General features: G+C 30.8%; 2 protein-coding genes across 2 annotated transcripts; one reads left to right on the plus strand and one right to left on the minus strand.

The window, feature by feature from the left end:
• Positions 1–278: 278 nt before the first annotated feature.
• HELRODRAFT_180040 (hypothetical protein) lies at positions 279–1,961 on the plus strand (the record flags this gene model as incomplete). Its single annotated transcript, XM_009028804.1, has 4 exons — positions 279–427; positions 512–582; positions 1,413–1,764; positions 1,880–1,961. 4 exons carry the CDS (start codon positions 279–281, stop codon positions 1,959–1,961), a joined length of 654 nt encoding a protein of 217 aa, XP_009027052.1.
• A 2,873-nt stretch (positions 1,962–4,834) lies between these two features.
• Positions 4,835–14,131, minus strand: HELRODRAFT_180041 (hypothetical protein; the record flags this gene model as incomplete). The annotated part of the gene is made up of 22 exons (XM_009028805.1): positions 4,835–4,926; positions 5,414–5,485; positions 5,610–5,712; positions 5,779–5,935; positions 6,054–6,160; positions 6,221–6,283; positions 6,351–6,515; positions 6,582–6,802; positions 6,861–7,041; positions 7,306–7,468; positions 7,605–7,686; positions 7,841–8,017; positions 8,111–8,225; positions 8,295–8,423; positions 8,530–8,622; positions 8,687–8,800; positions 9,027–9,144; positions 10,848–11,073; positions 11,465–11,534; positions 11,661–11,768; positions 11,837–11,989; positions 13,928–14,131. The coding sequence occupies 22 exons, from the start codon at positions 14,129–14,131 to the stop codon at positions 4,835–4,837; spliced, it is 2,913 nt and encodes a 970-aa protein (XP_009027053.1).
• Between the last annotated feature and the right edge of the window lie 98 nt (positions 14,132–14,229).

Here is a 14,229-nt window from a genome sequence, read left to right on the forward strand (position 1 = left end):
ACTAAATTTACCCATTTTTAATAAAAATAATGCTCACAACGAAGGCTGAGTGCCTTCATAGATTTTTGCATTGAAATGAATGAGGATGATTTTATTTTTTTTACAAAGCTAGCGCTTGTAATGTAGATATAAAATTTTTGAAATATTCCGCAGGCCAAAAACTATTAAAAGAAGTGGTTATTTTATTTTCTTTCTAATAAAAAGTTTTAGATTCGCCATTGTTGTTTAATAATAATATTAAATCAATAATTTTAAATATTATAGTTGTTTTGCCTGGAATGACATTCAACGTGATCTCCAAACACAACGATTCAGTATTTCTCTTTTCAAATTTGGTCGGTGATATATATTTTGCGTCGTGGAATCAAACATTTTTTGACAATAATTTGGTGCAGGACAAAGAACTTTCTCCAAAAATGAAAACGAGGTAGGTAATTTGAATTTGTTAAATTTAATTAGGAAACAAATTAATCTTGTAGTGTTTCATCTATAATTGAAAATTTTCACTTAGGTACTTTTTGGATGATGCTGGCGATACTTTTCAAAACTTAATAATCAACAGATCAGATTATCTCCATTCGGGTACGTACCGACAAAGAACAGATGAAGATTTAAAAATTGTGCTACATATATGTTAGATTTTTTTTATTTTATTTTTACTGTAAAAAATATAAACTGTAAAAAATAATATAGGGAGTGGTGGATCCCGGGAAGATGCAAGATGCATCTTTCCACCAGACCATAAAGAAGGAAAATGTGGAAGTTTCTGTGTAAAATGAAATAAAAAGTAAACGGAAAATTAACCAAAAAAGGTCATTAACCTAAAATTTTCAAATCATTCCTACCAAAACTGAAATAAACGAAATTACTGATTTTCGAAAAAATGGTCATTAGCTTAAGAATTTGAAAATTCTTCTCACCGTAAAATTCTGAATCTGTCTCTTAATATAAGTTGATGCAATGACACACGTGAAAAAAGGAAAAGTGTTTTCAGTTTTTCTAATGCCAAACAGTACTTCAAATCTTAAAACCTATGTTTTGATTGTGGAAAATGTGTTTTCTTAATAATAAATAAAATTCTGGCAAAACCAAAAATGATATGTGCAAATGTTAACGAACGTTCCATAAGTTTTAAAAAGTCTAAACAATTTGTACACTTAAGTGAATAATTAAATAAATAATTCTACAAAATTATTCCAGTCGTAAGCACGGTAGGTGGATAGATTTGTATCTATTAAAAAGTATTAAATAAAATTGATTCTAACACAAAATGTTAATTTTTCATTTGTTGACATAGATCTTTAACATTAATTATTAAAAAAAGTTTCAACGTTGAAAATGTAGATAAGTAAAAGCAATGCTATGAAAACACCATGTTTATTTTTTTTTAATTCATAAAAATTTTGAATCAGACAACTCATCTCACGATTCGGATGAAAATACAGGACATATCACACTTCATCTGAACTATTCTTCTCCAAACTGGATTAGGCCTTACGTCGAAATTATCAAGCATGATGGCAAAGTAGCAAAGATGAACATGAGTTGTTACAATTCATCATACTACGACAATTGTTGTCCTTCCGAAATAATTCACGAGAAGAAGTTCTGGAACAGTTTACCAGCTCCCGTCATCTGCCAGCTCAGTTTTAAACTGGACACTTGCCAATCATACAAGGCTTACCTGGGAGTCGAAATGAATGAACAGTCAATTGGAAGTGAACGCTGTTCAACAGTTTACGACGACAACTTTTCCAAAACAAAGTTTTATAATTTTTGTTATATAAATTTTTCAGTTTTAAATTATTTTCTACAGAATTAATTATCAAACGTTTCTATTTAATATGTTGATTAATATGTATTTTAATTGTGAATTCAGAGGACCTGATGATCCGTCGGATGACCCTGGTGCTACCACAGACAAACCAAGTAAAACAGTTGTTATAAATGCTTTTCGTTGAGCTTACATTTATTTTATAATTCATTAAAATTTACAAAATTTTCAGAAAGTTCCGACCGTAATAAAGGTTTAGGTTTTATATTTATATGTATTTTTGTTGTCATAATTTTTCTGGTATCAATCTGTTGTTATAATTGGCCGATTTCATTATGTGAAAAGTTCAAAATCAAAATGGCACAACTTCTGCGTTGCTTAAGCTGAGTCATCACAATCAACAATTATAAGGCAAAATTCATGAGTGTAACATTTACATTTTCGTCAACACAAGTTCTTCAAATTCTGTTAAACATAATTTTTAAGGTCTTCTTATTAACGAAGATAGCATAGTTTCTATATCTTATACTGCGATGGTAAAATTTTGTGCGTTCAATGCGTTAAATTTTCAAAAATAAAAGACATTCTTGACGTAGTGTAGCTTTTTTCTATTTTTACTTTTATTGATATTTTATTATTTGAAATTTTAATTAATTTTTAAAATTTAATTTTATGATTTTTACCATTTTGTCTGTGTTAACTTGAACATCTTTTCTCCTCCGGTTTTTCAACATATTTTTATTAACATATCTTTTCTATATTTATTAAATTTTAATAAAATTCAAGTGTAATATGTGTGTGCCTGTGAGATCACGATGAAAAATTATTAAGATTCATCAAACAAAAATTTCATTAACTCTGATCATTTTAAAATGTAAAATTAATTTTTTTTATATTACCATTTACAAATATCGTTTTTTAACGTTATGGCATTATGGAACCATAACAGCAACATCTTGCAATTCATACTGCTGATTCATAAATGTTCTTTGTTAATTGCATAATATATATTTTGACATTGTATATATTGTTAAGAAATATCACCGGATTTTCAACTAACTTTGTCTACTCCTCTGGTATTAATAGTAGTATATTTACTGATAATTAGCAATGCAGGTTAGACTATTTTTGTTCCTATATGCAATATTTAGGCTCATAATTATATTGTGTGTGTATATATATATATATATATATATATATATTGGTCTTAATCTAATATATATATATATATATATATATATATATATATATATATATATATAATATTGGATTAAGACTGTCAGAAATGCAATTATTGATGAAAACCACAGCATGTTTTTCGTTTGTTAACTTCCAATTTAACTTTTCGATTTTTCTGACGGTTCCAACTGCACTAGTAAACCAGAATCGATAATGGATCATAGCCATCTAATATATTTGTTCAAATGTAATATTGATGAGTGTTGGCACCATAATTCCGAATATAATGGTATGACGACGACCATGTTATCGAGAAGACTCACGATGCACGTACAAACTGGCGCTATAAACAATCACATGAAAGAGAAACACAAAACTAAAATTACTAGACAAATCCTGGACCACAATGTTGAAATCTTACAATACAATAACAACCATTACAATTTACGACTAGCCGAATTAATACTCATAGAACAAAGACATAGAATAATAAATATTCAACAACCGGCAATTGGAATACTTCCTACAAATTTATTTAGAAACAGAGGAATCATCGATAATGAAAACACCTAAAGTGTTATATTTATCGATAATGAAAACACATAAAAGTGTATTTTACGACGTTGAAAGATTGTAAAACTAAATATTTACTTTGAATAAACAAGGAACCAATAAATAGGCACACCGAAGATGGTAAAGGAATACCAAAAAAAGCTTTTCTGTTCTATCATGCATAAAATAAACAAAAATTTTGGTTTTGAACTAAAGAAACTTGAAAATGATTCACGATCAACCGTTATAAAAATCGAAAATTAATTTGGAAGTTATCTTATTCCAAATTTTCATCAATAATTGCATTTCTGACAGTCTTAATCCAATATATATGTATATATATATGTATATATATATATATGTATATATATATATATATATGTATATATATATACATATGTGTGTGTGTGTTTGTATTTTATACTATTTTTATTCACGTACTCAGCAGATGTAACAGTTATTCTTTGATATTATGAATTATCTTCTAAAAAATGTGACACACATTCAGTTATGTGATATGGAATTTGTTTTCATTTTGTAATTTTTTATGATATATTTTTATACGTAGACAATGTTTCATTTAATCAACGTTCAACAACATGTTATTACGTTCGTAACAAAATATAATAAAAGGCTGATCAGCAGCGAAGCAAGCTATTTCACAATAGTAACTAGTTTTTTCCAAAAATTCAAAAAAAGTCCAATAACTCTAAATAACATTTAATAACACTCAGTAGGTACATATAATATCAAGATTGCAAATTGAAAGACACAAGTTAGAAAATTTATAAAAATGTCAAAACGAATAATCTGCTAACGAACAAAACTGAAGTTAGCCGGCTTAACTGAGAGCTGAATTAAATTTTCCAAATACTTAAAAATTGCAAAAAGTTGAAAAAGTTTGCTACGAATCTAGTACAAACACATACTCAATCAGCTCATGGTCTGATAAAAATTATTTAAAAAAAGATGGTCGCCTTAGATTAGATTAGAATTTTTATTTTCAACATTTAAAGTAACATTTTCAAAAAAGGTTGCTTTTTGCATAGAGCAATAAAATGCTACATGTCCCTCAAAGCGCCGTCCAAATGAACTGAACACAAGCGTTTTATTTAAAACCCACAGACTCAAACAGAATTGTAAAAGCAAAGGAATGAGAAGACAAAATTTAAAAAAGCAAATAACGAAAGCACATGCAATAGGACGATCTTAATTATAGCCACAAAATAGGTTTAAAAAACAGATAATAAAGTGAAAATATGCGAGCTGTAGAATTATTAATTAGGTAAATACTAAGAACATGAATGAGATGTCATCATTTTGTGAGAGTCACTCAAAATCGATCGCCCCACCAGTACTAGTCATGTCCCGCAGGAAAGCCAGCTCAAATATACAACCCCATAAAGGAGCAATACACCTATCTTTGATTTGTTTTTGGATTCACTCATGTAAACGAGGATTATGCATTTTTTTAATCATTTGAAAAATTGTTTTTTAGCTTTTAAAGATAACTTTGAATGGGGTTAAATTAGCACGAATCTAAGAGAGTTGGTATACAAGGGAGATTCATAATTTATTAATTAGTCAACGTAATAGAATTTCAAATAATTATAAATAAAATTACAACAACCAAATAAATGTTTCTTATTGGAGTCATTCAAATTAAATATTAAAACACCAAATTGATAATAAATTAATGTCTTGTGTATGCAGTACACGGGTTTTCATTTTCACGCTGAAAAAAATAGATAGCTAATAATTTTTTCATCGAAAATGCGTATCTGATTAAAAACTTGACGATGAAATTTAGTTCCATGCAAATTTTTTCCACCAGAACAAAAAATGAACAATCACAATATATAAATGTTACAAGCAGAATTGTTAGAAAATTAAGTGGAATTCACTTACGACAGCAGTTTGGACAGGCGCCTTCCCATGTTTTGCCGCTTGAAGGTGAATAAAATCCAGTGACAGCTGAGCCTAGAATTACCAAATTATTCATTTCAAGATTTTTTTTAAATATGCCGTTAATCGATAATTTTTCATAATAATTTTAATATTTAAAAATTTACGTCACGATTTGATTAAAGAAGAGAGAAGTTACCGGTTTCGTAATAGCGATAAATTTTGACCAAAGCCGGTTTGACGTTAGCCACCGCTAGAGACTCTTCCAAAAGAATGTTGAACATCAAATTATCAGAGGTGAGCTGTACAAATTGAAAATTAATTCCAATGAAATATATTTGGAAATTATTGTCTTTATAATCACCAACCTGATCTAAATAAAGTACAACTTTATTGACACTTTTCTCAATTTTTTTCAAATTTTCGCCTATTTGTTTTCTGAGATCTAGCTCGTTGTTAAACGTGTATCCAGTGAGAATGTTAATTTCAATTAAAACCATTCCAGTTGCTTCTGCTCCAGTCCAACTGTTAATTTGTTAGATTTAACTTAAAACATTCAATTCTTAGTGTGCTAATTTTTACTCATTGACAGCGTAAACACTAATAAACGTTCGTTTTTCAAATAGTTATAAAATAAATTCACTTGGCAGAAATTTCCAGATGAAGATTTTTATCATCTCTGTTTGTAGACAACTCTAAATTCAAGAACTTGTTCGTATTTTCTTTGATGACGTTGTATTCAACATTCAACTGTTTGTAACAATTGAAAATCATTAAATAGGGTTTAATAAAACTCACAAATTTATCTACCTGTACGAGAGCAACACCTTCCCCTGTTGCTGAGATATCAACCGCAGTCGTGCCCTCTGGTAGCTTTGTTCAAAATCAAAAATAAGAAACTTTTGTTAAAAAGAAAAAAAAGAATTTTGACATAAAATACCTGATATGATTGTAAAAATAGAGCGGTTTCCTTAGTGATTTTGTCAAAGAGATAAGCATTTGGACTTGTATTACCTTTGCAACTGATTGTTATTCCATTTGAACTTGTTGAAGGTGCGATCAACGTTGCAAAAGAGGCTAAAGCTTCTAAGCCAAGCACAGTATCCTATTAAAAGTTGTAAAATTACAATATTCACAACGGAAACATATACAGGTGTTTTAAAATATTTACCTGAGTGGATGAAAATCCGCCTAGAGAATTTCGTTGACGCAGGAGCCATTTAGCAACGGGCATTGATTTTGAAAGATTTTTTTGTTGGGTGTAAACGAGCAAAACATAAGAAGCCAACTCAATGCTGCTTGATTTCGCTTGCAAGTACGGAGGACGGAACCAAACATTTTCAGAAACATCTTTCTGAACATCCTCATCTTTTTTCCAATATTTCAATTCGCCTAAAATGAAACGTTGTTCACTAGTGTAATATTTATTAGTTACAATATTTTAGCTAACCTTCAACAATAGCTAAAGCATCAAGTAGTGATAAGACATCGCTTAATTTGGGGCTTCCAGCTTTGAAAAAAGCGTACGCGATAATAGACAGAGCATAGGGATCGCTAGAGTACAATGAGTACTGAGACTCCAGGAAGGACGTCGATTTTTTAATAGTGAGTGCAAGTTTTTCAGAATCCACCTTTGTGTTCGTGGAATAAACAAATTTTAAAACCAAATTCAAAGATTTAATTTAATTTTTTAAAATATTTACTAAAGTATTTTCTTTGTTTTCCAAAAGAGCAATTAGCACGAAGGCTGTCATCGCAACACCGGACGAAGAACCACCCTGATTATAAAAAACTTTTGATATTAGATTAGTAAATATGGTTATCAACAAAGCGATATATCATAACAATAAAATTTATCATAAGTTTAACCAATAAAATACTAATTACAATGAGACCTGCATGTCTGTGTGGATAACTCTTCCCTCTGGTGGTTCTTTGAAGGTTCCGTCATCTTGTTGCAGTTCGACAATCCAATTCATCGTGTTTGCTATTTTGCTGTCTTCAATGGGGATGTATTTCTTTGCTTGGTGGAAGCATTTAATGACGAAGGAACTAAGCCTAAACAGAGATATCATGAAATAACATCAACTGAGAAATCTACGTAAAGATTTATTTATGTAGGTACAATTGTGCGGTAACATTTGGATGTTCACTAGATGCTATAAAGTGACAATGAGTTATTAAATAACACTACCAAACACTGCCAGCCCTGTCACTGTTGCCAAATGCACTGAACGATCCATCGAGTCGTTGGTAGGTCAGTTCACGTTGATAGCCTGTCGGTTGCGTTACGCAAATTAACAATTAAGCTATACTTTTTTTATTTACACTCTTAAAAAAATATATAAATTGTTTATATCTATTACAGAACAAAATGTAAATTATTATCATAACTCTATAAATTTTGTAAGACAGATTTATATAACGCACCCGATGTTATGAACCCTATAGCTTTTCCTTCAAATTCAGCAGTTAATTTACCAGACTCAGTGAGATATTTCAAAAGAAAGACATCGGGCACCAAGTTGAGAAGTGTTTGTTCACCGCAGCCGTAAGGCATTTGTAGGAGGTTGTCGATGTTGTTCATTGTTGATCCAATGATGTCACCTGGTTTCCAAATTGTTAACTTTTAAATTAGTTCGAAGTTTAATCAAATTTAAAATTTTTGACCTATTGCAGTAACTTCAATGTGAACAGAACCTTCCACCAAAATACTCTTTGGTGGAAGCGTTATGTTAAAAGAAGTGTTAAAGTCCTTCCCAGCAGACAACTGAATGAAAGTGGATGTACTGTACGATTGGGTCTGGCCCTCAGGCTGATGAAAATATTTAAAAATTAAATTAATTTTAATTAGCAATAGTTTATCACACAAATTTTAGAATACTTTGACAAGCAGCTGAGATTTGACAGCATCGGCAGACATTCCGGACCAGGCAAGAATTTCGATGGGGATCTGTCCGAGAGATGTAGCCACCAGCCAGAAATACGCTGAAGATACATCGTTGTTCACAACCTTGAACATTCATCGGAAAACAATCAATCATATTTCTTAAGTAATAAAAGCTGAAAAAGTCAACTAATTGTGAGTGCTTTTAAATTTGAAATCAAGTTGAACCCACTTTAATTGTTTTTGTGATATTTTTATTGACCAGAGTTTTATTTCCACATTCAATCACTTTGAAATAAGTGGATTCCAATAGTTTAACTTTAACCTAAAATTTGTTTTTAATACGTACAAATTGTTCATTATGAATTTTTATTTTCTTTCAGTTATACCTCTAAATCCATTCCCATGTAATTTGACACTGCTGCCTGCAGTGCGAATTCTTCACCTCTCACAATTGAATACGGAAGTTCCAGCGAAATGAAAAACGGTTTCAGAACTGTTATCTGTTGAAAGAGAGTAAAATCGGTGCATTATCGATAATAATAATTAATTCATTTGTGGTATTCCTAGTTATATACAAATTTACTACTAATATATCCAAAAGCAAAAAGCGTCTTATTATTAAATCATGCTGTTTGTTTTGAGAATAATTTTTAAATCCACATTTTACAATAAAGAGTCCTATTTTCCTATTTAGACTTAAATAATTGATGAAATCAGAAAAATAACTTTTGCAGGTGTTTCGGATAATCCAAGACCAGCAATTTTATTCACTGAGAATCCAGTGGCCACCCAAGATGTGATAGTGTCAGGCACTTTGACGTTCAATGTATAACTTCCATTCTTACTGTTAGTGTATGAATGTATATATTCATTTATTTATATCTTTATATACAATGAAATCTGACGGTGAGTAACTTGTTCCCTTGAACAAAAAAAATTTGGTTGAGGCCTTTTAAGCCATAGAAAGACTTAGTTTGCGGAAAGGAACGAAGGAGACAAAACAGATTTTGCATCCTTATTTTGAGATTGGACGGCTAGAACCGCTGGACTGTGCATCATTTCATCTTAATTTCATAATTTCTGAATTGTGGGTGCACATTTGTTAGATACAATTTCAAAATAGATCATTTACAGTCAGCGAGGGATTAAAAATAAAAAAGTGTGCCCAGGGCGAATTTCTCATTTGTGTCCCATGTTTGTGATTTCTATATTATGGCGCCCTTGTACAACAAACCAACCACCGTTGTATCTCCATAGTTAAATTTTCCAAGAGATTATTTTATTTTAATGCAATTTTTATATGAATTTTGGTCGGAAAAATTCTGTATTGCTTAAAAGTTTGTTTATATTCTATACAATTTTTTTTCTTTCTAAAAAGTTTAAATATTTATGTATTGTTTATGTATATATATCTATATATATATATTTATGTATATGTTTGTTTATGTATATATATATATATATATATTTATATATATATATAGATATTGATATATATATATATATATATATATATATATATCAATATCCGGCTTTTTGTCTATCGACATTTTAAAATGTTATAAAAAGAAAAAAAATTTCATTGAATTCAATTAATTTTATGTCAATAAGTTAAAAGCTAAGCATACATGACACATAATAACAACATCACAAATTGTGAAATGAGCTGGACAATTTTCTTTGTGATATGACATGGGTTATGCATAAATTATAAGCTGATCTTTGTGTAAAAGTGTAAAAGAACTTGTGCACGTGTTTATACTATATAGTTGTATATGACGGATCATAAAGCTACATAATATATATATATATATATATATATATATATATATATATATATATATATATATATATATATATATATATACATAATCGCATTATTTAAGAACATGGTATTTTAAAGGTTAGACTAGGCATACATGACACATAATAACAACATCACTAATTGTGAGATGAGCTGGAAAATTTTCTTTGTGCTATAACATGGATTATGCATACATTATAAGCTGATCTTTGTGTAAAATAACTTGTGCACGTGCATACATGACACATAATATTAATATCACTAATTGTGAGATGAGCTGGACAATTTTCTTTACGCTATAACATGGGTTATGCATAAATTAAGCTGATCTTTGTGTACACAGCTTATTCATATATTTGAATTAAATAATTATTTGCTTGGTGTTATTTTTTGATGTTCAACATGTAGATAACCGTAAATGTGAGTATTTTTTCTAACGTATGTAAAATGGTAACTAAAATCCGGCCCTGGCCCCGGCCGGTTTTTGAATTTTAAATCCGGCCAAGTCCGGCCCGGGCCGGTTTTTGAATTTTAAATCCGGCCAAGTCCGGCCCCGGCCGGATTTGAAAAACCTGAATCCGGTGCATCCCTAATAATTATATATATATATAATATATAGAATATTAACATCTTTTAAGCGATACAAAATTTTTCAGAACATAACACGATTTGGATAATAATTCTTTTATTAATAGTTTTAAAATTGTGTTTAGATCCAGCAAATTGATTGTTTTCCGACTAACTTTGATTGAACATCAGTCCAAATCCAAGTTTCCGGAAATTCCTGCCTGACAACAACTGGCGGGGGTGCCGCGGGGGCTGCTACCTCACTTTTCGCACTCTCAGTCGGTTGGGGAATTGCTTCAGCCAACATTGTTGGCATCATCATTGCTTCAGTGACTGGGACTTGTTCTTCCATCATCGGCATTACCATCCCTTCTTCATAATCAGGCATTGGGAATGGAAACCCTATGGGCGTTGTTAAAAATTATTCTGAAGTATCTTGTTCTATATATGAAAATAAAAATAGTTAGTTTGAAAAAATACTTTGCATACATTTGTTCATTGGAAATATCATGTTAAGTTTTTACGATTAATTTCATCAATTTTTTTCGGTTTCAAACATGCTTTTTTTTAAATTAATATTGTTGCGGTTTCAAGTGTAATACAAATCTCCTCTTATATGGCTCGTTTTATATGATTCAGCTAAACTAAATTGTATAATAATTGTTCACATTTTGGTTTTATCATTAAAGATTATGTATCAGTACCGGATTATCACGTTTACAGGGTTTACGAGTTTCAGGAAAGATCGGTTTGAACAAAAATTTTAAATGAATTTCAAAAGCAAAAAACTTACATGGAATCCAAGTAGGCGGAGGTGGTGGCTCCCAGCGGTAGAAGTTCGTCATGACAAACAACCCTGTGCTCTGATAACATTCAATTCAATGGAATGAAAATATAAGTTTCGTGGTCATGGAACCAATCAATGAGCATAGTAAGTAATATTTTTTAAACAATTTGTAAAATTATTAAACAATTCAAAAAATTCTCACGTCGATAACTGAGTTTGTGTCAGAGTATCCTAAATACCTCGGAATGTTTGGAAGGCAGTTGTAACAGTAGTTGTCGTCTTTTATATATTTCTTCAAATCTGCACTCACCTAGTAAGACATGAAAATCACAAAAATCTTTCATTTTGTTTCTTTTAAATATTAGTGGTAAGTCTAACAAGATTTTTGTTTATGTCGTTACTGGCTCCCATCATCAAGACGGACTGGTCAACAGCAAGCAGGCTCACAAACGAATCGTTTGACGTTTGAATGTTCAATGAAATATTTTCATCGCCGGGTTCGGTTGAGTTTTTGCTGAAAGTGAGTGAAACCTGTTGTGGAAGTTTTAATTTTTTCCATTGAATCGACTCAGATACAAGCATTATATTAAAGTTATCGAATTTTGTATTATTTTAAGCACTCAAAAAGTAAAAATTGAAACATATTAGGGGATATGTGTGTATGTACGTATGTGTGGGAATGTTTATTGATGTATATGAGTTTTTAAAGATGGGCGTGAGTATGGATGTGAGTGAATGTGGATGTGTGTGAGTATGGATGTGTATGAGCATGGATGTGTGTGAAAATGTATGAATATGCTGTACGTTTACCTGTGGTGAAATGAATGTGTTTGCTTTTTTGCTCTTATATATACGTACGATTATTGACAGAGAATAAACGATATGTCTGTTACATCATGTTATACTAACATCTAACGATTACTCATTACTATTTATGTAGTCAAGATAATTTATGAAAAATTAACAGTGAATCAGCTGGATAAAAGATTTTTTGTCAAACAGGAAATTCAGAGTCAAAATAGAATAAATGAAAAGGGTCCTGAGTGGGATTTCCCAGAGTAGCGTTTTGGGCCCTATATTGTTTATAAATTTCATTAATGATATAACAACAGAACTAGATACTCCTGTTTGCAGATGATGCTAAGATTAGCAGACAAGTATTGTATATGATTTGGAAGGTGTGAGTAAACTACAAAGCTCATTAAACGCATTCAAGAAATGGACCGACAAATGGGAATTAAAGCTGAATGCAGAATATTAACTTCATATAAGCAGCCTACTGTGAGTTAAGATTATAAAATCAGAGATGAATTTCTTGGTTATAAGAACTGTATGAAAAATCTTGGTGTAATATGATAATTTTAGGAAAGTTAAATTTTGCAAAGCACATCATGTTAAAAATAATTGAAACTTCTAGGATGTTGGGTATCTTAAAAAGGAAATACCAACAAACAGACAGAGACACCTTTGTGCTGTTATACAAGAGTTTTGTACGTAGTCATGTGGAATATGCTGCGCCGGTCTGGTTTCCATATAGAAAAAACTTAATTATAAAATATTGCACGGCATGTATGATGCGGAGATTTTATCTGGTCCAGAACTAAGCCAGTTTAGTGAAACTAGAAGCAAAAACTAAAAGCTTGACGGTCAGTCTTGTTTCACAGAAAGAGAGTGGCAGATATATAGAACATCTTCTCGAATTATGTGGATAGCTCTCAGTCTCTCAGCACGTTAAAAAAAACATTGCATGAATTTTAAAATAATCAGCTTATGTATTGATCTATCAAAAACTCTAAGGAGTTTTTGATAGATCTTGGTTATAAGAACTGTATGAAAAATCTTGGTGTAATATGATAATTTTATCGGAGATCTATCAAAAACTCTAAGGAGTTTTTGATAGATCTCCAATAGACAAAAGAGACATGGGCTGGGCATTGAGTTTTTGATAGATCTCCGATAGACAAAAGAGATATGGGCTGGGCATTGAGACACTTGCCTGCGCCAATTTTCCTCGTCACGTTACGTTATATTATATTAACGTCTAACAATTAGTCATTACAATTTATGTGGTCAAGATAACTTATATAAAATAATAATAACTATTTTACTATATTTACGAAAAATTTTTATTGAATTGGCCGATGAGTCTACTCGGAGCCTCCTCACAGTTAACCTGTAACCCTTTATTTTTGTGGATTAAATAAATATTGTATTAGGTTGTATATGAATGTGCGATTGTAATTTTTAAAAGCGATTTTTTTGCACTGCAGACTGTTTTTTTCTGTTTCCCTCTGTCTGCCTCTCTCTTTCTCTCTACCTCTAACTGTGTGCGTATGTTTATGAAAAAAACCAAATTTTTTAGTTTAATGCGCGTGTTAGCGAAAAAAGTTTGTGAAATGGAAAACAATTAACTTAGGGCTGATTGAACACTATAAATTATCATTTCTTAACACACAAAAATGTGATTACTTTGTTTATGAAATAGTCGACGACATTGACGGCTAATGAATCGTAGATAAGTTCTCCGTTCTCTGTCACGATCGATATAGAGAATCTGGCTTCTGGAGCCAACTGAACCGCTAAATCTTTAGTTATATCGATTGAGAAGGTCTGCGTGTTCAACGGTTTTTTAAACTTTTTTGTTTCGCTTCTGATGAGTTGCCCTTTAGCCATCACCTTTCAAATTTATTCATTATATTATTGAAAATTCCACAGTTTATTTGTTAGACACAACAGACTTGAAATAGAACATGGCTAATTTTAGTAACGGA

This window comes from Helobdella robusta (assembly GCF_000326865.2).
Source record: "Helobdella robusta unplaced genomic scaffold HELROscaffold_58, whole genome shotgun sequence".
In the NCBI taxonomy this organism is placed as follows: domain Eukaryota; kingdom Metazoa; phylum Annelida; class Clitellata; order Rhynchobdellida; family Glossiphoniidae; genus Helobdella; species Helobdella robusta.